Raw genomic sequence first — 24,961 nt, forward strand, 5'->3', positions numbered from 1 at the left:
TCTACATAGTAATTGCTTCAAATAAATATTTTCCACAAGTTTATATGTTTTTTTACAGTCTATATAACGGCTAGGCTATTCTGCTTTGGGAATTGGGAGTTTCTGGGGCAAAGTGCTATTTGTAACTCCAAGAATGAACCAAATGTAACCAAACAGACAAGACACATACACTGCCAGAGTTATGACCCAATTAATTATTTTGTATGCTGTACTTTTTTTCTGGGTGCCATCTGCCATCATTGGCAAGGCTCATCATTCTCACTTCACAAGATGATCAAGTTTCCATCAAAGCCAAAGGTGAGAGACGCAGCTCTATCAGCTCTATCCTGGCAGTGGTGGATGACGTGGCTGAAGGTTGCGGATGGCTCGATGTGAAACAAACAGATGTGACTTTACTCACCGCTCCGCTCAGCGCTGCGGCGTCCGATTGGAGGAGGTCGACCACGTGACGCGACGGCACCAATCGGACGCGAACGCGACGAGTCTGTCGCCAAAGCTTCCTCCTCTTGCTCTACGTACGCCATATGCGTATGAGAGCGGAGCATCCCCCTAAAAAACTGCCTCTGTCATACAACCAGGAAGAAGGTGGGATAGTAGCCCCGCAAAGCTAACATCCACCGTATACTGTAGTATACTTCCCCCGCAAAAACAATGAGGTCGACCCGGTGGAAGGTTGCGGTGGCGGCCGCGACTCTTCTGGCGATAGCGGGCTCGTTGTTACCTGTCGACGCCGACGAACACGAACACACGGTAAGACGAGGAGCAGCGCCTTTTGAGGCCGATTGAGAACGGGGAAGCCTTGGCCGTGTGTTGCTGCTGCTGCTGATAATGGACGGTTGTCTTGTGCCCGTTGTGGGAGTGGGACGTGTTGTTGGGATGAGTTGTAAGAAAAAAAAGGAGCTGCAACACGGCGACAGTGACCTGGTGACATGATGTCACCTTTATCCGGCTTTGAATAATGGCGTTTAGCTGGTGCTAGTTTATAAACATTGACTTAGAAATTAGCAGACTGGCTACTACACTACATACGGCCCTACTACTGTACGCTACAGCGTCTGGCTAACGTTAGCTCGCTTGTGCTAGCCCGAAACTGAACTGTGTATCCTTTTAAACAACCGCAGGCGAGGTGCTGCTGTTGCGTCTCACTGCATTCACTAACTGCAGAATGTCATCGATATGAACTACTTTATTAGCTGTTTTATGCCGTAGTGTAGCCAAAAGGAACGAGTTATTGTTCAGCAATGTGCGCTGTTGTCCGGCTCTGATGCCGGGTGTTCAGGGCCGCTTACTGGTTGTTCCTGGTCTACTCTGTACTGTACAGTCAATGTGATCTGGTCTTGTCTTTCATCTCCTCTTTAATGGGAGCAACGCCTCACCCAGTACAACCAATGCAGCCAGATAGATTGAAGCAATGTCGAATTGTTGACCAACAACGGACTTGTCAACTTCTGATGCGTGACGCGCATTGTGGTGGTGGAGGGGTTTGGATGGATGTGTACTGTACAGTACTTCTGTACTGTCTCACTTGTCCCGTTTAGTCTGAGTGCACTGCAAATGATAAATAAGTGCACTAATTGATTTGTTGATTTAATGCTTTATTAGAAGTTTGCATAGGAAAAGGTACAGGACAGTACAATTCAGTGATACAATGTCAACTAAAAGGAATAAGAAGACCACAAGAAAGCTGTTAGGCTTGTTTGAATTGGGGTCCCTTTGAACTCAATTCATAAAATGTTCCACGTGCATGCATTATTTTAATGTATAGTTGACTGACTCGCATTAACATCCCGTTAAGCTCTTATTGGAACTGTGTTGTAAACTAGCTGGCGACTGTAGATTGTGGCTGTGATGATCTGGTTGTCAATATGTATGTAGTAGAACTAGAACCCAGGCAGGAAGACTTGCAAAACAGGCGCAGCAATGCTTGAACTTTACCACCGTGATTTCCGCTTCCTTTGCAGTACGTAGACAAAGAGGAGGTGGTGTTATGGATGAATACCGTGGGGCCTTACCACAACCGACAGGAGACGTACAAGTATTTCTCTTTGCCCTTCTGTGTGGGCAGCAAGAAGACCATCAGTCACTACCATGAAACTCTCGGCGAGGCGCTGCAGGGGGTGGAGTTGGAATTCAGTGGCCTAGACATCAAGTTCAAAGGTATTATTAAACTTGACACATTAACTCATTAGATTGAGTTGATCAGTTTTGAGCAACTGGGAGAATTCAGTTCAGTCAGTGTTGATTATTCATTATGGATTGCAGTTCTAAGCTAATATACAAGTTTCTCACTTTGGCATTTGAATGAACTAATAGTTGCTGTTATGTTATTTTGTCCCTTGCAGATGAAGTGATGCAAACAACATACTGTGAAATTGAGCTTGACAAAGCCAAACGGGATGCTTTTGTCTATGCTATAAAGAACCATTACTGGTACCAAATGTACATCGACGACCTACCTATCTGGGGTGAGTGATGCTCAGTATTTCCACCAGGGATATTTTTTATTTCTTGATGATTTTGATCTTACAGAGACAGTCGTGTTTCCCCAAAACATATTCATATAAAAGTATGGATCCTAAAATATTGGTCCTGCAGTATTATCATACTTTGTTTAGGGGGGATTAGTAGTAACACTGGAAAATATTCAGGAACTGATAAATGTTATCATTGTCAACTCAGTTGTCGTGGAATTCTCGATCAATCAATCGATTGACAGTTCAGCCAAGCTGCACAGGGCTCAGACCATACATAGTTAGCTGATACAAGGACAAGCTGAACCATAACAAGATGGGCTGTACCAAAACAATAGCCATCAGGCCTAGTGGAGACATCTAAGCTCTTACAATATCATAATGTATTATATAAGAACTATAAGTGATGGTAAAATATAAAATATAAGCAACCATAATAACAATATAGTATAATGAATAATTCTTCTGCACTGAGCTCAATGACGAGACATACTACAGTATGTTGTAATTCATGCATTGCAATAGTATGGCTGAGAAAGTATCAGCATGTGTCTTCTCTCTGCAGGTGATTACAAAGAGTTTATGACTCATTATCTGTTGGACAGGCCATTTGAATTAATGCTAGTGAGGATTTAGCCAGTGGAATTGACATGGAATGACTCCATTACCGTTTGGAAGACTAGTACATTACTGTAGTTGACCACTACTAATGATGATGTCACCATGGATTGGACTATTAATTTTTTGTATCCTGGAGGGCTGTTTGTTATCTGAAAAGGAAACATTGTAAGCTAGTTATTATACAATACGCTTTTAGTGTGGTACCTAACAGGCTTCTTGGCAACCGGTACAGTTGGACCACTCCTAGAGCTGTGTGAGCATAGCAGCTGTGTAACCTGAGGATATTGTGGACAATGGGTGGGGCCTGAGCCCTAAGACACACTGTACAATTGAATATGTCATCGTAGTTCATTAAGTATAATATAGACTTTGACCTCAGATCCGGTTCCTTGGGTAAATTCCAGCGCTTTACCAAATACCTTTGAGTCTGTACTCATCCAGTCTGAGAGGGAGGGAAACTGAAAGCATATTCAGTTTGACATAAACAACTGTATCTGTGTTATTGCATGTTTATCCCACTGACTACAAGTCATGTATACTTTACATTACTGGCAACAATTTCCAAGTTATACCATTGTTTTAGAAATGTTTGCATGCCAGAGATTATTTTTAGATACGCATAAGACCCGTGTTTCATAGCCTAGGTCTGCTGAACAATTAAAAACATCTACAGCACCTAAAAACTTGTAAAACAAGTGCTACAAGGCATGTTTTATTACTTTAGTATTATAATTAGGTTGCGTATCTGCCATGATGCACAACACTGATAACATGCATCTGAATTGACCAGGTATCGTGGGCGAGGCAGATGAAAATGGTGAGGATCACTACCTGTGGACCTACAAAAAACTGGAGATTGGTTTCAATGGCAACAGGATTGTTGACGTGAACTTGACAAGCGAAGGCAAAGTGAAGCTTGTCCCAAACACAAGAATTGGAATGTCCTACTCGGTGAGTATTGAACTTCCAACTGGGTGGCCAGCTATGCTGTTATGTTTACAATATGTATCATACTATCTCAGTCAATAAAGTGGAATGTCACAGGGTTTAAAACATACACTTTGACAGCCTGCCAAAATAGCTGTTGGTGGATTAGCCGGAAACTTCAGGAATATACCTTATGATCTGAGACGGCATTCATTTTACAAGACAATCATAGAGATACAACAACATGTAATTATTTTCAAGTCTATGTTTACTCACGCACGAAAAGTTCCAGCGGAAGTTGCAGCTCTGCATTGGCCTTAAGTGGGGATTTTAGCTGCTGCGCGTCTTCCCTCCGAGCGCTGCGCGTGCACGATCCGTGCGCGTCGATGTAAGCGCATGTATCTTCTCCGTATGTACAATCCATTTCAACGTTGTTCTGAACGATTTCACCCGGGACGGCGGCTAGGCTAAAGCTAACGTTTACACTGTAAGTGAATCTGAAGAATCCTATCCTGCCTTGAAAAGCGATCAAAATCACTTCCTGATCAAGAGCCGAGGCAATGATCCTTTTGGATAAGCCGAAGAAGAGACGCAGAAGGGATACAGATCTTTTTTTTTTATCATTATCATTTATTTCGTTTTTAATCACAAATTGCGTTAAATTACATCGCGGCTACGAGCCCCAATTAAAGAATTGCGTAGTAGTGAGATTGCAATAGAAAGTGGCTGAGAAGGAGTTAACCATTCATGTCCTGTGGGTTAGCAACAAATGTGCTCTTGAGGAAAACATTTTAGAAACCCTGACCTATGAATGCATTACATGCCAGTATAATCACACCTTTCTCATCACAGGTTAAGTGGAAGAAGTCTGATGTGAAGTTTGAAGACAGATTTGACAAGTACCTCGATCCATCATTTTTCCAGCATAGAGTAAGTTGATTGTGACACGTGGCTTTTGTCTCCTCTTTCAGCCACTGTGGAAGGCCAATAAAGGGCTCATTCCTATTCTGGATAATGAAACAGTCAAAATTACTTTTTGATTTTACAATTAAAATGTCCATATTTTACCCAACTTCTCAGCTCGCTAAGCTGAACACGTTCATATGGCATGTTGTTCAAACCACTGAAATATATAATTTCTTGCTGAAATATTTAAACAAATTTCAAATTGGTTTAAAAGCTAAGATACAGTACAATAACAGCAGTTACCACACCTTTTCAGGTGGGTTAGTTGTTAGATGCATGCCATTCCACAAGTTGGTACATAATTAATGTTAAATATAATCTTTTTTTACTATTTAATTTGAACATAAGAATATGCAGAAAAAGTTATGATACTTCAAATTGAAAGTTGAATTAACTGTGCTTAATGATTCAGATCAGTTAAATAATGAACTCAATATGCGTCATTGTCAACATGCTGCACTCGTTAGTCTTTAGGTCCATTACTGATTAGTCATTGCTTTTTTTTTCTTTTTTTGCAGATTCATTGGTTCTCCATCTTCAATTCCTTCATGATGGTTATTTTCTTGGTGGGTCTGGTGTCCATGATTCTGATGAGAACACTAAGGAAGGACTATGCCAGATATAGCAAAGAAGAGGAAATGGATGACATGGTAAAGTTTTATTATTATATATATATATGTATATATTAAGTGAGCTGTTTTCATAACCCGCTTGAGATTCTTCTTTTTCTATCACCTGTCTTTCTCTCATTTCTGGGATTTGCTATTTCATGTGACAAGAAAACTGCTCCCCTGGCTTACTGCACAATTTTAATTATCTGTCACCATTCCCTATTAAAGTCCAATAACATATCTTTATTTGATTGCATCACTCGGGTGCCATGATTCTAATGAACGCATCACACTTTTGTGTATGTCCCATATGACCCGGGCTGTGCACTTTGCAGTGGCAATTTGATCAGACCAACGGCTTCTGAGTACCGAAAAGATGCTAATGTCTCTCTGTATGCGGGGGAAGCACCAAATCTCTGTGGTTGGGGTGTGTGGCACTGGTTTCCCTGATTTGCCAACCCAGCCCGCCAACATCTCTGATTACCTGAGCTTTGCGCCTATGTTTCGCCAATATAAGTTGCAGAGTGCACAATGGAACAAATAGTATGAGATCTGTGCTCATGGGTTAAGGAAGCCGCAGGGAATAAAGGCGGCGGCACAAAGCAAAATTCATGCGTGTGGAGCTGACAATGTGTACCAGAAGTACTTCAGATGCACAACTGGTGGGGTGTGTATTCATGACTTCCCGACTTGTATGGTCCCTGCCCTGAGTAGGCAAAAGTCTAGTAATGAATCATTTCACATTGGTTTTGAGAGTGTGCGTCCCTCTCAGCTTGTGTCTCCCCTTTTATCACTACAGGATCGGGACCTGGGTGATGAGTACGGTTGGAAGCAGGTACATGGAGATGTGTTCCGACCTTCCAGCCATCCAATGATCTTCTCTTCGCTCATTGGTTCTGGGTGCCAGATCTTCTCTGTATCTCTCATTGTCATCATTGTTGCCATGATTGAGGATCTGTACACAGAGTGAGTATTTGATATAAGGGCACTAGATATAAGAACTAGTGCACTCATCAAAAAGATTCTCAAGGTGTATTTTTGGAAAGTTTTTATTATATTTTATAATGTCAGGTTTTATTTTATTGTATTAAAAAAGCTTTGGGGCTGAGCAGGTGAAACCAACAGTATAATTGTGCAGTGCGTTTTGTGGCTGAGGGAGTGAAACTATTGTGCAGTCAGTGAGTTTTGGGGCTGACCCTGCGCACTCACACAAAAAGCGACCAGCAGTCATTAATTTCCCATGGCTGCACTGTGTGACTTGGAGAAACAAGACATTTGACGACAATGTTCCAGCCACAATTACAAATTTGAAAACAATTTAATGTAAATGAGCAGTGACTAGATTTGAGTGATCCAAACTAGAGCACTGGCCAATCAGATGGCAGACGTGTTTGTAAAGTTTATTTTATTTATTCATACAGTGAACTGGAGCAGAATATAGATCGATGCAAGCTCGTGATATGGACTGTCTCTGATAGCTCTCGATTTGATTTACAGAATTTTAAACTGTAGCTGTTGTAAATGTGAAATGAAACGATATTGATTAAATACAAGGTCCATCACTGTAAAAAGTTATGAGAAGTTGTTTTTGGTTGTAGTGAATTATAGATTGTTTACAGAAAAACTGCCATTGCACATTCAGAATCACCAGAGACCTGGAGCTCACAGTGGAGTAGATCACAATTGTATTTTTTAATGTTACAGTTAGATTGGGTAACTCAGTTAGATCGTGGTAAGAGCACTCGTTTTGTCGTTCACCACACACCCTTAACACCACCTGGATCAATTCACTTTGATAGTCTCTTATCAGCGCACCTGTGTAATTCTGCGTATTCACCATGAGATGGCGACAACAGCCATTCACTTGTGTAGTCGCTGACGTCACTTGTTTGCGACCCCTCTTTCTTTGTTTATCTACTAGCCTAGCTCAGCTGTGTTTAGCCATTAGCTTACTATGCCTAACTCTAACCCTAACCCTAACCTTAACCTCAGTAAAACTATGCCTAACCCTAACCTCCGTGGGGTGAGGCGCTATCATTCCTGCCGACGCTACGTTGTCGTTGTTGTGGATCAAAGCGACCGCTTGTTCCGCGCCGCACGACGAGCGCTCCGGTTCTCGATCGAACTGTTTCTCGATCTAGCGGTAACATATATACACTATATATATATATATATATAGCCTGCTTTGACAGCGTGGTATAGTAAAATAATAACACACCTCCATACTGCATGCTTAATGGGAAATTTCAGTTCTGTTTCTTTTCTTGCCTAAAATGTTTTCAGAAACAAAATGTGGTTATTCAAAATAAGTTGAATATAGATTGCTTCCACACAACCTAATCTACACTCCACTTACGCAAAAATAAAGCTGTAGTGTTGGCAAGGAATCCATGCCCTTGTGTTGCTTTTGGTGTGAGTGCTGTTTTCTAGGCTTTGGCAACAGCGACTTGGTGACCCACAATAATATTTATTTTGGTATGAATGCAGGATGAGAGTGAAATGCAGGGTGCAATGGGGTCTGGGGCTGGTGTTAGAGAGTGTGATTTATGGGGGTTTAATTTTACTGATACAGTATATATTCTTTCTCTGTAGGAGAGGATCCATGCTCAGTACCGCCATTTTTGTGTATGCTGCAACTTCGCCTGTTAACGGCTACTTTGGAGGTAGCTTGTACGCGAAACAAGGAGGTACGGTTATGGCCTTAATGCATTCACTAAATCTCTTAGGCAGGACGTTGTTGTAAAATCCATTTGCCTATACTCTCTTAGTAAAAATGTGGTTGTCTTTCCTTTTGATAACGCAGGCAGAAGATGGATTAAGCAAATGTTCATTGGGGCCTTCCTGATCCCGGCCATGGTGTGTGGGACTGCCTTCTTCATCAACTTCATTGCTATCTACTACCATGCCTCAAGAGCCATCCCATTCGGCACTATGGTAAGTATTACACAGCATACTTTAACTATGTGTTCTGAAAAGCCATCTGTCAGTTTATCTAAACTAGCCCTTACCCGTTCAAAGATATGAGCTCCAAAATGATGTGCAGTGTGTGGGTTATGGGATGTGCACTGTGCATACAGTATATGAGGGATGGAAAGTAACTTTAACTGGTGCTTGCATGATAATATGTAGGAGCATCAATGTAAGAAATACCCGTTTCGTTTAATGGCTACCCCCCCCCCCCCCCCCCCCCCCAGCCCGCCCTCCCACCCGCCCACCCGCCTGCGCACACACCCGCCTGCGCACACACCCGCCTGCCTGCACACACACACACACACACACACACACACACACACACACACACACACACAGAGAGAGCTGGTTAAACATGTTGCCTCATGCTAGATGCAGAATAGATGCGCCTCATGCTAGATGCAGAATAGATAGTAGATACACCATAAAAATGCTAATATACAGCATACGATTTGTGAAAGTGACAAACGGCCTTCACAGTTATGTCAGGTGTGTTCATATGCTGATGGTGATGCGATTTCAGATCAATTGCTCCAGCCACCGAGGAGAAACGCTGTTTCAGACAGACAGACAGACAGTCACTCACTCAGACAGACATTCGCAAAATTATAGTATAGATAATAGAACTTCACCAGTGTCACAGTAATATATTATATAATGTATGATATTGCATGTTTTTCATAACTGGGAGCTAAACCAAATTCCAATCTTCCAATGTAATCAGTTAGAATAATAGGCGATTTGGTTGTGTTTGAGTATCATTTACCGTTAAAGAAATACTACCACACTACGCCAGACCAGGTAACACAGTACCAAGTAATATCATTACCATGCCAAAGAAATTCGAAAATTATGTATTGGGCACCTTGGTGGCTTAACCTGAAATACGGGTGTTTGTTTCCATTTACATGTACAGTTTGTGTTAAGTGGTGGCTTAACCTGAAATACAAGCAATATAATGTCTTGATTATAGGTGTTTGTTTCCATTTACATGTACAGTTTGTGTTAAGTGGTGTTATGTGTAAAAGTGCTATAGATTTGGAAACGCCATGGATTCCCACCATAACCTTTGTTTTTGTTCTAATATGTGAGAGATGTAGATCAATTTACACATATTGTACTGCAGATTGATATCAGGGACCAAGAGGTGCAAAGCAAAAAATGGGGTTTCATATTGGTATCAAATGTAAATCTTAAGTATGTAAAACTCTGTTAATGTTAATAAGTATTATGGTGTCTTCTAACAGGTCGCCGTTTGCTGTATTTGTTTCTTTGTCATTCTGCCTCTAAATCTGGTGGGTACCATTTTGGGGAGAAATCTGTCTGGCCAACCAAACTTTCCCTGCCGGGTTAATGCTGTGCCACGGCCAATCCCTGAGAAGAAATGGTATGTGTGACATAAGAATAATATAATTGTATTTAATGTCATCATTAACAGACTAAAGTATAGGAACTAGTCTTTGTGACATTTCTTTGCACACAGACACATCAATAATGTATCTTTTATAGTACATAATAAGGCTGGGACTTTAACTGATTAATTGCGATTCATTAATTACAGAAAATTTACGTGATTAAAAAAAATTAACACATTTTAATCACACTTAGTTTTTGCACCACAGAACCTTCAGTTTCGGGCATACTGATCATATAGCGATGCAACCAACCAAGAAGAAAAAGGGAGAAGTAGCCGATCAGAGCGCTTTGCTTGGCCCAGTGGATGCGAAATTTAGATTTAAAAAACTCCCTTGTTGATTCACTCGTACAACAAAATGTGTTTTACTTGAAAAAAATGCTTCTCAGGTCAAATATCGATGTGCGATTAATTGAGATTAATTAATCACAGAGCCTGTAATTAATTAGATAAAAACTTTTAATCGCATCCCAGCCCTAGTACATAAATATGCTTCCTGAAACAGGACTTCACTTACTGCACTTACATTCTATGTATAGTTATCATACATTTACTTAATTTCTGACTTAATCATACATATGAAAAAATTGCACTTGCTATTTGAGTTACAAATGAATTATGATTGCTGGTCATTAAAGGAATTTAATTTACGTTCTTGAAATAGAGCATCTTAATTTCTATGGTAGAATTCTGACAAGGAGTAGCTCTGATGTCCGCAGGGTTCTAGAGACTGGAGAATGCAAAGATTTGCATGGAGAAATTATAAATCACACGCTAATAAATGGTGATATTGGAGAGCAGACCTCCATACTGAGCTAAGGATTCACTGTGGCCAATGCCTGAGAAGAAATGAGACCGTAGGCAGTAGGCACTTTCAGAACTTGATTGAATTGAATCTATTTTCTCAGTTTTCCACTCAAAACACAATGGGGAGTGTGTCTCTAGTAAATGGTGGAATGTGGTGTGTACCGGTTAGATATGGCTGTCAGTAGAAAAGCATGCACATTTCTAGCGGGATATTGCTGACGCGGGTGACGAGCCCACGTCAGGATCGCAACATCCACGCCAACTCTTTCGTCTTAGCATTTGATGAAGATTTTGTTAGCGAAAACTGAGAGAAAACGCTACAGTGGGTAGTTGATGAAGGCAGAATGTATATTACTGCCCTCAAACTAGAGGCCATAGAGTCATGTATGGATGTTATACTGATGCAAACTTTATGTTCTAGGTTCATGGAGCCAGCTGTCATTGTCTGCCTTGGAGGGATCCTTCCATTCGGGTCCATTTTCATTGAAATGTAAGTACATTTCCTGGCATGGTAGATGAATCACAACAGGCGATACAATGCTAAGACTTGTTTTTTCTCCACTGGTGTCTTTCAGGTACTTCATCTTTACATCTTTTTGGGCCTATAAAATTTACTACGTCTACGGCTTCATGATGCTAGTCTTGGTTATCCTTTGCATTGTGACTGTGTGTGTCACCATCGTATGTACATACTTCCTGCTCAACGCCGAGGACTACAGATGGTAAGTAATACCAAAGATGTTTTTTATATACCAAGATGCCTCACCACTAGTACAAAACGGTCCGCAAATTGTCTCCTAAAGGGCTGTGGTCAGCCAAAGTGACTACAGTTTATCTCGATTGATCTTGTTAACCTCCCGCCCTCGGATCACTGTTACTAGATCTCATGAGAATGTGTTGCAGACACAGGCGGGTCTTCATCAAAGGCTAATTCCTCCTAATTTGTCTGTCTGAAAAATATAAATGTAATGTCGGAATGTTCAGAGGTCAGCCAAATAAAGATGTATTTTGTACCTACCTACTAAGGTGTGCAAGCTCTATCCTTTTGTGAACTGAAGCCTCTTTATCCCAGCAACCACCAGTCGATGTACATTACCTTAGTTCCCTTTCAATGTCAGAATGTTCGGAACATAATGTGACTTCTGAAGAATGGGTCCACGTCCATCAAGTATTTACATAAGTGCCTATGGTGCAAAATAATCATTCATAATCTGTGCTCATTGTCACTTCTCCATTGGAATAAGAGACTCCAAACCTACTTCTTGTCTCCTAAAGGGACAGCCCAAATATGAAGGGCATTCTTTTCTTTTTTTTTTACTCTCTAATTGTTTCCACCCAGCGTCAACAACGGAAACTGGGAAATTGTCCTCAGTCTCTAGTTTAGCGAAGCATTTAGAGACTGACTTGTGAGTCTAGATTGATGTATGTGCCTATTACATCATGTACTGAATGGAGCTGCAATAGAATTGAGTTGGCAGCAGAGTAGAAGTACTCAAGACTTAACACACAAAAAATAGGATAGACAAAAAAAATAACTTTACTAAAATAGGATAGACATAAAAAAAAAACTACAAAACTCAGACTGGGGCATGAATACAGAGATGTTAGAAATATTGGCTTTGGTACCAATCCAGAAAATATACTACTGCTTATACAACACATACAGTACAGGTATGGCCTTGCTGTCCAATCAATAGTTCACTGTGAGTGCAGTTTGTGTCACACAAATCACAATGCAGTCTTTAGTGGTGGCCTCTAGTAGAGGCTGGCTGCTTGTGTGCCTTGTTGAAGATGCTTAACTGTAAATGCTCGAACTTGACGTTTTTCTGTTTTTCTTTTGTGCCAGGCAATGGACAAGCTTCCTCTCTGCTGCGTCTACTGCCGTTTATGTCTACATGTACTCCTTTTATTACTACTTCTTCAAAACCAAGTGAGTTTCAGATGTCATTCATGTTTGATTTTCGAGTAGTCAGAGGTCATACAAAATGAAGAGATCATACACAAAGACTGACTCGTTTCGTTCCGCTCTGTTTAAGGATGTATGGGCTGTTCCAGACTTCCTTCTACTTTGGCTACATGGCCGTGTTCAGTACTTCCCTGGGAATCATGTGTGGTGAGTTGTGCATCATTAACCACCTCAACACTGGCATTCCATTTTTGGGCATGTTATTACATGTACGTTTTTTTTTTATAAATTAGCAAAAATGCAACCGCATACCATCAGCTTTTGGCAATGACCAGAGCACCTTTTCTGGTTGAACTGGGCGCTTTTTTAAAGTTGAAGAAAGGTGATAATGACATGGACTTATTTTTATCACTCTCCAATCATGACTGTACACAAATACAGCCGCTCATTGTCCGAGCTGATGGTCTCGCTATGTTCCGGCCCGCTATTAGTAGCCACACACACAGGGCTACCACCACCAGCATCACTCCTCAATTTCTGCCTAACAACAGTCTATTATACCCATTATTTACCTATTATAATTACATCATATCGCTATATAGACAAATATTGTGTTTTCATAGAGGTTGGCCTGTTAATATATTGCAATTAACACACATTGTAGTCCAGCAGTGTGGGCACCAGGCGACACAAAGCAAATAGCTGTTGCTGGGCAGCAGTGCTGTCCAAATGGTTATTAAGGTCTTATTAAAAAATCAACTGTTAACTGGCCTTTTAACAAACTAGTTTATTACAAGAATACTCATTGCCCAGTGATTGAGTTGAAGAGTAGTGTACTGCAGTACAAAATACACAGTTATTGATCCACTGAAAAGAAACTTGACAATTCTATTGTCTTATAGGTGCTGTTGGATACGTGGGAACAAGTGCCTTTGTGAGGAAGATCTACACAAATGTGAAAATCGACTGAGTGCAAGTGACATCACAGGGACATCCATGGATCGACCCAAGCGCGTCCTAATAAGAGGCGACGGGCACAAGTCATTTTTTTCCTTCACCTTTTGCAAAAGAGATTGTGGAATCTCACTTTGTACAATGTAGTTTTCCATTTTTCTGAATGAGTCTGAACGCCGCAACACACAAGTGAACAAGAGCAAATCTGCGGGAAAAGATATCAAACATTTGTTCTGTTTTTATCAATTGCTTTCAGAACAAATGTTGGTGGAGCAAATGTTAAAAAGGATAACATGGCTTCTGTTTTCAAACCAGTCCCACCTGAGATCTAGACCTAGATCTTTACTGATGGAATAGTCTCGCTCTCTTCAGTGAAGAGGCCTAAGTGTATTGAAAGCCTTTGTTCTATTGTATTAGAATATTGGAGAGTTGGGTTTGTGTCTGTGCTCTGACTTGATTCCTTGATTCTATTTTGTATTAGTCATTCTAAATATCGTTACTATTGTATTTTGGTCTCCGTATAACTTTACAACAAGTGACATCTTCAGAGTACAGTAGGTTGTTGAAATTTACTTCAGCTACAGTGACGGATTGTACACGTTCTCGAGTATCTCTCGAGCCCTCACCCCGCCATTTTGACAAATTTAATTCCTTGCTACAGTAGAAATCCATCCACAATCCAAATATTTTAGTACTACTGTACATATGGAAAAAGAGGGACTGATCAATGGTTGAGGTACAGTATAAATAAAAAGTTTGTTTTAAAAATGGATGTTTAATGTGATCCCATATCCCTGTTTAGTCTTATGTTTTCTTAATGTTTGGGTTTGAATGAAGTCTACTTGTAAAGATAATATATGGATAGGGGGGAAAGTGTATATAACCTTAAAAATGTACCTTTAGATGTAGATCCCAAATGTATTTTCGTTGTACAGATTTACTACAGGGTGTTTTTTTAAATGAATCATAAGTTCTAAACAAAAACTATATTTAGTTTTTCTCTTTTGTTGTCGGTGCTTGGGGTGGGGCTGGTGGCGCTGTTACATCTTGCCTGAAATTGCATGAAGTTTTCACTAAACCATCTGCTCATCAGATTTCCTTTTGTTCTGCGCTATCTGTTTACTTTAGCGTTGCCCCCATTGTAAGCATCTCTTGAGTCTGTCTCAAAAGTATAAAGGTATATTTCGGTGACATGTAGAGAAAGCTGTTCTGGAAATGAGCGGTTGTTCACGGTCACTTCTGTTATTTTGACACCATTTATTTAAAGCTTTAAAAGGCTCTCCATATTCTGGTAAGCCATTTTCCTCATGTATTTTCTTTGCCCAACCTGAAACATCATCGTGAATGTCAGAAGGAACGAGGCAATAGCTTTGTTTCTGCAAACATACTGTACAAAGTGAAATTTATGTACACTTAACTAGATGTTTTCATAACCACACAGTGCTGCAGAGTATTTCAAATGCTTTTCGCCCATTTTGTGTAAATACAGTATGTACCTTACATGTATGAGAAGTGGCAATGCCTTGTTTTTCTAATTTGAATTCTCCCCACTGAAGTTGATTTTGGCACCTCATGTGTACCAATAATGTCTGATTAGACATTTGAACCTGCATATTAACTTGCTGTAAAAAGAAACAAAATAAACATGTTTATGTACAGGGGTTATGTAAATGTGATTTTACTATTAAAGTAGAAAAGAAAATGCTTAATATCACTTTACGAGGTTGATTTAATATGAAGATTTCAATATATAACCAAAGGTTATGCATGGATTTCAGCTAAATCCCATAATGTTGCCGTCAAAATGGTAATGCTTTAACTACTGTACATACTGTAAATGGTAAATGTATGTAGCGCCTTTATCCAAGGCGCTTTACCGAGATTGTGCGTTCACACACACATTCATACATTGATGGCAGAGGAAACCATGCAAGGCACCAACCTGCTCACCGGGAGGCTCAAGGACAACAACTCTGGAGGAGCCCGGGATTCAACTGGGAACCCTCCGTGTTCTAATGACGGTTCTCTACCCCTGAGCCACTGCCGCCCCAACTGTATATCTAATGTACTGATAATTCTGTTTTTTTTTTTTTGTTTTTTTTTTTCAATTGTGCAAAAAGTAACTGGCAAGATATGAACTCAAAATACAGCAAAAGATCTCTATTTATATAGAATATATTTATTAAAGATGTATACTGAATATGAACAGAAGCAACTTTGTAAACTATTTAAAAGGGAATACCAATGCAAACAAAAATAATTTACCAGATAGAAGCAAAACTAGTCATCTTTGCAAACGCTAAATTGAACAAACAAAAGCAGTAGCAGGTATTCTACCTAGCTGTGTAGGTATTGTAACTTTTCAACTGATACAAGAGCAACCCAGGCATTCCCCTTTAAAACAGCACATTCATTTTTTTTCCTTTTTAGCAAGAGCTGTGAATGAATTGGTGTCTTCTGTCTTCATTAATTGACGGTTTCAAAATACTCCTTTGAACCTTCAGGGGTTGGCTTGATCTAAAAAGAATATATATATATTGGTGGAATGTACATTTAATACAATGTGCAAGCGAATTAATTCATATTTGCTTTCAACACATGAGATTATGTTTTTTTAATTGCAGTCTTCATAGTAAGCAATATAGTGTTTGTCAACAGATGTAACTCACCGTAGGAGAGTCTGGGGTCCAGCTAGCTGGGCACACTTCCCCATGCGCCTCCACAAACTGGAACGCCTTTACTAGACGAAGGGTTTCCTCCACACAGCGACCTACTGGCAGGTCATTCACGCTCATGTGCCTAACCACACCTTGTGGATCGATGATAAACAGCCCTCTGAGAGAATTAAATGGAATGAAATGTTTAGTATATGTAATAGGGCATTCACCGAATATTCAAATATCAAAGTCACTATTCGACGTTGTTTACCAAAGTTGAATATTCGCTTTTTTTTTCTCTCTTTAAAAAATATATAGTTTATAAAGCTTGGCTAGATAGGAAGTCATAAGGATGAGTTGTCAATGCCCCTGGTGGATGAATTTGTTAATGCTCTATACCAGGGGTTCTCAAACCTTTTTAGGTCGTGACCCCCAAAATAAACATATTTGAACTGGAAAACCCCAGCCTGACAAGCACTTGGAACAATTCCAAGTATTACATTTAATGTGACTCGGTTTCGCAGATAAATGTTGTGAAAATAGCAGATCGACATGCTCACAACGCCTCGCGTAGATCTGCTATTTTCACAATGTTCGCATCTTGCTTACTTAATATTTGACAGTTTGGCCAGTCCTGTCGAATATTCGACTATTCGAATACTTTGCGGTCGAATAATTCGAATACTAAAAATCACTATTCGTGAATGCCCTAGTATGTAATATAACTGGGCTTCAAAGCAAAGCTAAACGTTTGACATTTCTCAGGGGTAAAGCATGTTTCTTCTCCAGGCAACATGAAAAACAAACATACTGTACCTCAGTGCAATGCCCGGACCTTCCAGAAGAACCCCGTAGTCTTTAGAAACCTGCTTTGTTAGGTCAGCAAGCAGGGGAATGTGGATGTGGCCCAAGCCTCCAGCCTAACAGGACAGACATCATTATGAGTTTAAAAAGTAGTTATGACAACCAACCAACCATAAAGGGAGGTCTTGGATTCAGCATGTCATTATAAGCTAACATTTTCAAAACAAAGCAGATGTACAAGCTCACAACGATGTGAGGCACAGTGAGCTTGTCGATCAGCTATTTTTGAAAACGGTTTAATAGAGCTTAAGTGGCTAAGACCATTATTTAGTACAAGAATGAGTTTATAGCTTAATTGTGTAATTTTAAGTGAAGAAGTGTACCTTGCGTGGTGTATTAACCCATGCCAGGTGGGTAAAGTGAGAGTCCACAGACGCACCCACCACTTCACAATTGATGTCATGAAACTCACTGGCCTTGTCACTGAATGAGATGATCTCCGTTGGGCACACAAATGTGCTATAAAAAAGGACAAATTGAGCCAGTCACACAATGATAGACCATAGGAGCAATGTGCTAAAATGCAACAAAATGATCAAAACAAACAAGATGCAAAACAAAGTAACATAAGCATTTAGTAAGGTAAGATGGAAAAAGGCTAAATTAGAGAAGTGATTGGTAATGCATCCAAAGCACAATGGTGTTACAGTTTAAGTGTTTGAGAATGAAGAGAATTCCTCACAAATCCAGTGGGTAGAAGAAAAGGACCAGATATTTGCCCTTAAAGTCATCCAGGCTCATCTCCTTGAACTCTCCATTGTGGACAGCAGTAGCTTTAAAATAAGGTGCAGGCTGAGTGACAGCTGGGGCAAATCTGACAGCACCTGGAAGAGTCAATTATAACTTATATTAATACATATTATGGTAATTTAAAAAAACATGCATTAGATATTTTGTTTGCCCTGGCCTGGAGTATCGCTGGTGAAATGTAGACACACTTGTAGAATCTAAACTTGATGAATAGATCTTTGACATACAATACTGGGAGACAGATATGATATTTGACATACATTACAATATATACTGGGTGGGTCAGAAGTGAATATGTGTATCATTAATAATACAGTGTACTTGTTGTCAGACTAGGCGAATCACAGTACATAGTGGTTGTCAAACTTGGGTGGATATCCTATGTTCTTTGTCATGATATCATCATACAATACATTTAGTGGTTGACTTGTCATCATACAGTTAGCCTACATAGTGGTTCACAGTAGATGAATATGATATTTGTGTTCATACAGTGCAGAGGTTGACAGGTGAATATGATCTTTGTATTCATTCATACAGTACATAGTGGTTGACAGACTACTGTAAGTGAATATGTTTTTGTATTCTACAGTACAGTGGTTGACACTGACAGAAGTATATGATCTTTGTCATCACACAGTCCATAGTGGTTGACCGTTGACAGAAGTGACTATTATCTTTGTATTCATACAGTGCAGTAATTGACAGAAGTTAATGCAGTACATACTGGTTGACAGACAGGCCCTGTTCACTGAGGCTACATGGGGACAAAGTGATGCAACCTTCAGTCCTCCTGCTGCAACTCTTGCCTAAGAAATAATAATAGTTAGAATTGAATAATATCAATCCAAAACTTATTCGTGTAATTATATTATATATGTCAAGATAGTAAGGGATTACACACGACGACAACAGCAATACAAGTGTAGGCTACTTTAGACGTATATTCAAACGTTAATGTATTACTCCAACCGACGCACGAGGGCGTCGCTTGCCAAACAGAATTGATAACGCAATAATGAGATTCACGCGCTGCACTTGTTGTCAACTCAACTGAAGAGACAACAAGACTTCAGTGACGCATGCATGAACAACATGTATTTATTATTACTTTGTCCCGTTTATCAGCGCTGCTTTTTACATCCCCACGTCAAACACAATAAACACACTAAAGACAGTAAGTTCATTGTCACTTACAGAGGTCCTGAGCAGTCTTCCAACGGAGGCTGCCATGTTGGATTATGTGACGGACAGCAGCAGCGAGTGACGTAGATTCATTCTTTGTTGCACGACGGTGCGCGTCGCAAAACTGTATCTTGCTAAATAGTCTATTCTCTACCCATTCTATTCTTTATACGAGAGTGGATTCTGCCAATGCATTTCAATGGGAATGGAGGGGAATCAATCAGGGGATTTTGGGGGAAATCCTCAAATGACAGAAAACCGCTCCATTCCCATCGAAATGCATTGGCAGAATCCACTCTCATTGATAGAAAGTAGAATATTAGTTTGGTGTGACCAACTGACCGTGCCCTAAGATTATTTCTATATTGCAGTATTGATACTTTTACTTTACTTTACTTAAAGGCCTACTGTCATTTTAAAACATTTTAGTACTTTTTCCACCACCACTTCTGCTGTCACTGGATACAATTTGAATTTGACGTTGCGCATCTTTTACAAGCACAATGGCACAAGCTGTAAACCACGCCCACAATGGCCATGTGTTTAATTCATTGCGGAAGTGAAAGAATATGACATGACCTCAAAAACTTGATAAATAATTGCTCCTTTAATATTCTCTTGCACTTTATTTTGCCGTAGTTCATCGTTTGTAACACATAAAACCAATGGATCCTAATTTATTGCACTGGAAAAATGAGGGAAAGGTAACGTTGCTGCGCATTTAATTGTGCATGAAGCATTGTTTATGTCAGTGATAGTGATATGTCATCCCATTGATATGGTTGAGGAAATAATAATATACTAAAATGCACTTTCTCTTAAATGCAGTCATTCTTCAGTCGGCTACGAATCTGGCTTAATCTTCTGGATCCTAGTTGTTTGTTCTCCTCCGATGTGAGTAGCTCCTGTATAATGATAAATAACAACAATATGTGATGAATGAATCTTTGAACACAAACTATGTTTCTTCTCTTCAGGCTGAAATACAGAATGCACGTGCTGTCTTCATAAGTGGAGAAAAACACAGAGAAAGGGTAAGCCTAAAGAAAAATGAAAGGAATAGCTTACAGTTGTTTTCTATGATGTCTGTCCTGATGAATAAACTAAAACCAGTTATGTCTCCACTTCCAGGATAAACATGCATGGACCCTTTCTATGGTAAGTAGGGGCCTAACGTATTATTATTATTTTTACAGCAATTCTGCCCATGAAGACACTGTCAAAAATGTAGATACATTTTAGATTTATAAAATAATTTAAACTGTATAAAACATTGTCTCTTATTCTCTTCACAGTCCTCTGTACATGCTGATTCTGGTGCTGTGCTGCCTATAGCTTTCCGTCCTCCAGGTGCAGTTTGTTTTAGTTTAGTTTTTATGTCATGCAGAGCAATGTTATGTACATCCAGGGATGTGCTGGGCCCCTGATTCAGCCCGGAAAAAAAGAGTTGGAGAGGCCCTCATTGCGCGCTATAGAGAGAGATCTCTTTATAGCGCTGCTGCTACTCAAAGATTTGCCATTTCAGATTGTGACAAGTGACAAGCCAGTGGGCCAATTATTGCACATGAGTTATATTTCGTCGATGTCGGGTGGGAACCTTGTATGTCCAAAACCGTTTGTTTTGTATTTATCATTTAAAAAATGATTTAAACTAGTGAAAACAGCCGATCTACAAGCACAAGCACAACGCCTCGCAGTGCGAGGTGTTGTGTGCTTGTAGATCGGCAATTGTGTGCTTGTAGATCGGCCGCCCAGCCACCAAAATGGAACGAAGGCCGACATTTTATTTTTAATCTTTTCCTATTGGCCGGCCTGAATCGGCCAGGAATGAACCGGCCGTTCGGGAGTTGTCCCGCTTTTCCCAATGGCCAGCACGTCCCTGTGTACATAATATTGCACCTTGTATTAAGATGAGTATTAATGTATCCATAGAAGTATGGCAATGTTTTTGGTTATGCCTTACAATGTTTTCTTCTTTCTAGCATTATTACCAATATCATCCCCTTTGGTAAGTGTCGTCATAAAAGAAATAACGGCAGTAAATATTTTACAATGTGGCCATTGCATATAATGTGTTAATGAAAAGCCTGTTTTTCGTGTTGTTGTTGTTCGTTTTAATTTCCAGGTTGTTGCAAGCCTTCTTCCACATAGTGGAGTCAAACCAGCATTGTTTTGGCAGGTAGAAGATTGATCATATTTACACACTTGCTGCAGGCAGTATATATATCAAAATTAGATTTGTTTCGATGGAGTGGCTTATATTAGCTGCGAGGTCACAGCTAATAACTAACAATATTACATGTATATTTACTGTATATACTCTATATAAAGAAGAAATGTGTCTTGCAGTTTTTGCTTCACAGTTACAGTGCTGGATTCAACTATGCCAACAGAAATTCTTCGGCAGAGAAGGTATTATCAAATTCTCAGTCTTAAGCACTTTTCAAGCTGGTGTCCCTATTTTACAAATACAAGAACGCTCACCCCAAAACAGGCTTGCCCCGGGTCAAATCCGAAGCTCATTGTATTTTGCTATTTTTAAAACGGGACTCAAGTCGTTAACTCAGTTGCAGTTCTATGTTATATTAATGTTTCTCCTTCGTGTCGATATCTCTCACATCACCAGGGGATGGAGACATCTGTGAAGCAGGTTCTATTGGTTCTTGGATCAATTACATATGCAACATGTGCTGGGGTTTGTATAACTTTGGTGAACATTGTGTGCTGTGCAATGTTTCTTTTATTGCTTAGTGTGTTTCCTATAAATGCACTATACACTTAAATTAAATTGACCACTGAGAGCAGTTGAAATGTATAAAACCTATGAATCTAATAAAACAACATAATCACTATGCCTTGTGTTTCAGGCAATCCCTCAAATAGTCATTCATCGACTTCCAATGATACCCTTCCAGACTTTCCTTAGGTCAATATTGCCAATCCCCCTCTCTGGTAAGTGCAATATTACTAGACATGACCGAATTTAAGAAAATTGGATTTATTTAAAGTGCCGAAGGCAAATCATGTTAATCTATGGGTGTTGGGGGTGCTGTAGACATTAAAAGAAAAAATAATGCACATCCTCTGTTTCAAAAACAGAATCATGAAAAACAAGACGGGCTCGCAACCAAATAACTTTTGAGTGCTCCAAAATCATATTTACGACAAACCGCAGCAGATACGATGTTTCGACCCTTGCAGTCTTTTTCAAGTGAGGTGTGCTGTAGAGTCTACAGATAAGCATGAGTGTCATGCTTATCTATACATTACCAGCAAAAACAATGAAAAAGATTATTTAACTCTGCTGTTAAATCATATTGTATGTCTTTATTGTAGATTGTTGATTCGTATTGTAGTAGATGTGTACACATGAACTTATTCCCAGTCATCATCAGTGTTACGGTAGATACGTTTCCTGCAGTTGCACGACAGGATGCATTCCATGCAAATCATGCTGCAGCTGCAGCATGGGCTGAATCACCTTTCATAGAACCGTATGATGAGGTGATCTCCCTGAAAGCTTTCAGTGTAGGTTGCAGAGAGAGTAGCCGTGGCTCCAACTTTTGAAGCTAGATATGGGTCTAGTGGTCTAGCGCCTTAATTTCTGAGTCGTAGGAGCACTTTCAAAGAACATTTAGCTGTTTATCTAGAGGGCATATAAAATAATAGGTGTACTGCATGATCAGCCTAAGAATTAACCTTGTATGACATAATTCCATCCAAATTCTGTTGTCACTAAAGACTTACTAACATTTTCACATTATACCGGTATAGTTTCAAGCATTTTCTTCTTTAATTCTTCATAATAAAAATGAATAAAAGCACATTTCATTAAAGTTTCTTCCTTGTTTGGTCAAAAGTATATGTTAGCCTTGGTGGTGGTTGCCATCATAGATTTTTCAATTTTGAGGCAGTATGACATTTTTGAGCTGAGCATACAGAATCGTCCTTGACGTTTCTGTGATCTCTGTGACGCTAGAGCGCCACCCATAGGATGGAGTTCTGAACTGAACAGAACGCAGATAAACACACTACATTACCCCTATAAGCCATATGCCATAAATTAACACAATTTGCGTTCTGAGTTGAGATTTTTGGAAAAGGTAGCCCGGTCTATACAATTTGTTATTTTGTTCATTCTTGCATTTGAATGCTCATAATGTATTGACAGAGGTATGTATTGACAGTGTGCTGTATAATTCTCCCTATAGCTGCTTTGGCCTCCTTCAATGTGTATATTGTCAGAAATGAGGAGTCAGAGAATGGAATCCAAGTATTTGATTCTAATGGCAACACTGTTGGAATCTCCAAAGCAGCAGGAGAGAAGGTAAGAAGATCCGACAATTTGTATTTTTGCCATGAATAAATTACAACATTTAATTGATTTCACCTTTTCTGTTCAGGCAATAAGGGACACTGCATTGTCACGAGCAACACTGATGGGTACAACAGCTGCCCTTCCCAATCTTCTGCTATTCCTCTTAAAAAGGTGAGGAACTTCTGGTTTCCAACAGGTGTATTCACTGTAATGTGAGTTTGAGATTCCTAGGCAGGCATACTTTAGATAACATTATGCCATGTGTTATATTTAATTACATGAAGATTTAAATCATTAAAGGAGCTATAGTCAACTTTTTCATTGTACAGGGCCGACACTTTGTTTACATCCTAGTCAATAGACTAGAATGTAAACAAAGTGTCGGTCTGACAATGGCCAAAATTATTATTTTATCATTATTTTACGCTTTTTGTGGTCATTTTTGAATAGAAACACATATATGAAGCTTATTTTTTTATAAAATATTTTCGAAACATTATTTTTATTTTAGCATCCGTTTTTCAAGAAAAAGTTGACTATAGCTCCTTTAAGTATGAGTGCAAGTATGATTATAATGTTATTGGAGAGGGGTTGACAGCTGAAAATGTCCTACAGTATTATTAATCCATCCTGCTGGAGTTATTGATTTTGGAAAGAATGTTAGGGATATAGATGATTAAGGGAATAACACCATCTTGCAACCACTTGAACCCCAGAATGTCTATTTGGGGTGGAACAAAAATAGACGCTATACAAGCTTAAAATACGTTTTGTGAACTCATGTTTTGAGCTTGTACTGTAGATTTTTGACAGACCTGTGGTGTAGACGGAAGAAAGAGGTCCAAGTACAGTTGTAACTCAGGTCAGTTTCAACAATTGAACTCATTACAGGACGAGAGGTTTCCAGAAGAACCCTCTGTTATTGACTCCTATACGTCACATCAGTACTGCAATTATTCTGGGCATGATGATTCCTGTCTCCTTCAGTCTTTTTCCACAGCTGGGAACGGTAAGGCTGTTAAGTGAACTCTGGTTTATTTTCTGTCCTGTTCTATTCCATCTGACTGCAATTCACGTTAACATCATCCACTTTGCAGATCAAAAAGGAAAACTTGGAGAAGGAGCTGCAGGCTGCAGTAGCAGATGGTCAGCTGTTCTATCATAGAGGATTGTGAGGAGCCATATCTTCTTGTCCAGAGAACACAGTGCCACCTCCCGCACACTAACATACGTTACAGTAGCTTCGCTTCATAAGGAATTGTTAAAAATTGTGTAAAAGTCCATGGACGAGGTGTTTGACCTGCAATACTCACTCTTACATTTCAATGTAATTTGCATAATACCAAAATAAGTTATGCAATTGTTGGTTTAGTTTACCGAGACTAGATACAGCATATGTCTGGTGCATGTAATGGAGTATAAGAGCAAAACGTTCTAATCATTTGTCATTTCTTCCCCCATTGCAATAAATGTGTAGATTCTTATTTTAAATAAATAAAATATACATTGTTATATTACATTTCTTTAATGGTTCATTATT

The 24,961-nt window shown here is 39.5% G+C and overlaps 3 protein-coding genes across 3 annotated transcripts; 2 read left to right on the forward strand and 1 right to left on the reverse strand.

The window, feature by feature from the left end:
• The first annotated feature begins 563 nt into the window (after positions 1–563).
• On the forward strand, positions 564–15,656 carry tm9sf3 (transmembrane 9 superfamily member 3). Its single transcript, XM_080740500.1, has 15 exons — positions 564–750; positions 1,962–2,157; positions 2,343–2,465; positions 3,883–4,043; positions 4,872–4,949; positions 5,504–5,635; positions 6,396–6,562; positions 8,189–8,283; positions 8,400–8,530; positions 9,814–9,953; positions 11,209–11,277; positions 11,363–11,509; positions 12,634–12,717; positions 12,824–12,900; positions 13,596–15,656. The coding sequence occupies exons 1-15, from the start codon at positions 652–654 to the stop codon at positions 13,661–13,663; spliced, it is 1,767 nt and encodes a 588-aa protein (XP_080596626.1). The 5' UTR covers positions 564–651; the 3' UTR covers positions 13,664–15,656.
• Positions 15,657–15,806: 150 nt separating this feature from the next.
• On the reverse strand, positions 15,807–19,157 carry prdx3 (peroxiredoxin 3). The gene is made up of 7 exons (XM_080740501.1): positions 19,116–19,157; positions 18,646–18,727; positions 17,851–17,992; positions 17,492–17,627; positions 17,121–17,224; positions 16,317–16,482; positions 15,807–16,164 (listed from the first exon to the last, which is right to left on the reverse strand). Exons 1-7 carry the CDS (start codon positions 19,149–19,151, stop codon positions 16,114–16,116), a joined length of 717 nt encoding a protein of 238 aa, XP_080596627.1. The 5' UTR covers positions 19,152–19,157; the 3' UTR covers positions 15,807–16,113.
• A 514-nt stretch (positions 19,158–19,671) lies between these two features.
• On the forward strand, positions 19,672–24,866 carry sfxn4 (sideroflexin 4). The gene is made up of 14 exons (XM_080740531.1): positions 19,672–19,807; positions 19,932–19,997; positions 20,081–20,137; positions 20,235–20,261; positions 20,399–20,453; positions 21,086–21,111; positions 21,229–21,282; positions 21,453–21,515; positions 21,730–21,798; positions 21,971–22,055; positions 23,315–23,430; positions 23,507–23,592; positions 24,313–24,430; positions 24,519–24,866. Exons 1-14 carry the CDS (start codon positions 19,769–19,771, stop codon positions 24,594–24,596), a joined length of 939 nt encoding a protein of 312 aa, XP_080596657.1. The 5' UTR covers positions 19,672–19,768; the 3' UTR covers positions 24,597–24,866.
• Positions 24,867–24,961: the final 95 nt, after the last annotated feature.

The sequence above is a fragment of the Nannobrachium achirus genome (genome assembly GCF_963921795.1).
Source record: "Nannobrachium achirus genome assembly, chromosome: 13".
Classification (NCBI taxonomy): Eukaryota; Metazoa; Chordata; class Actinopteri; order Myctophiformes; family Myctophidae; genus Nannobrachium; species Nannobrachium achirus.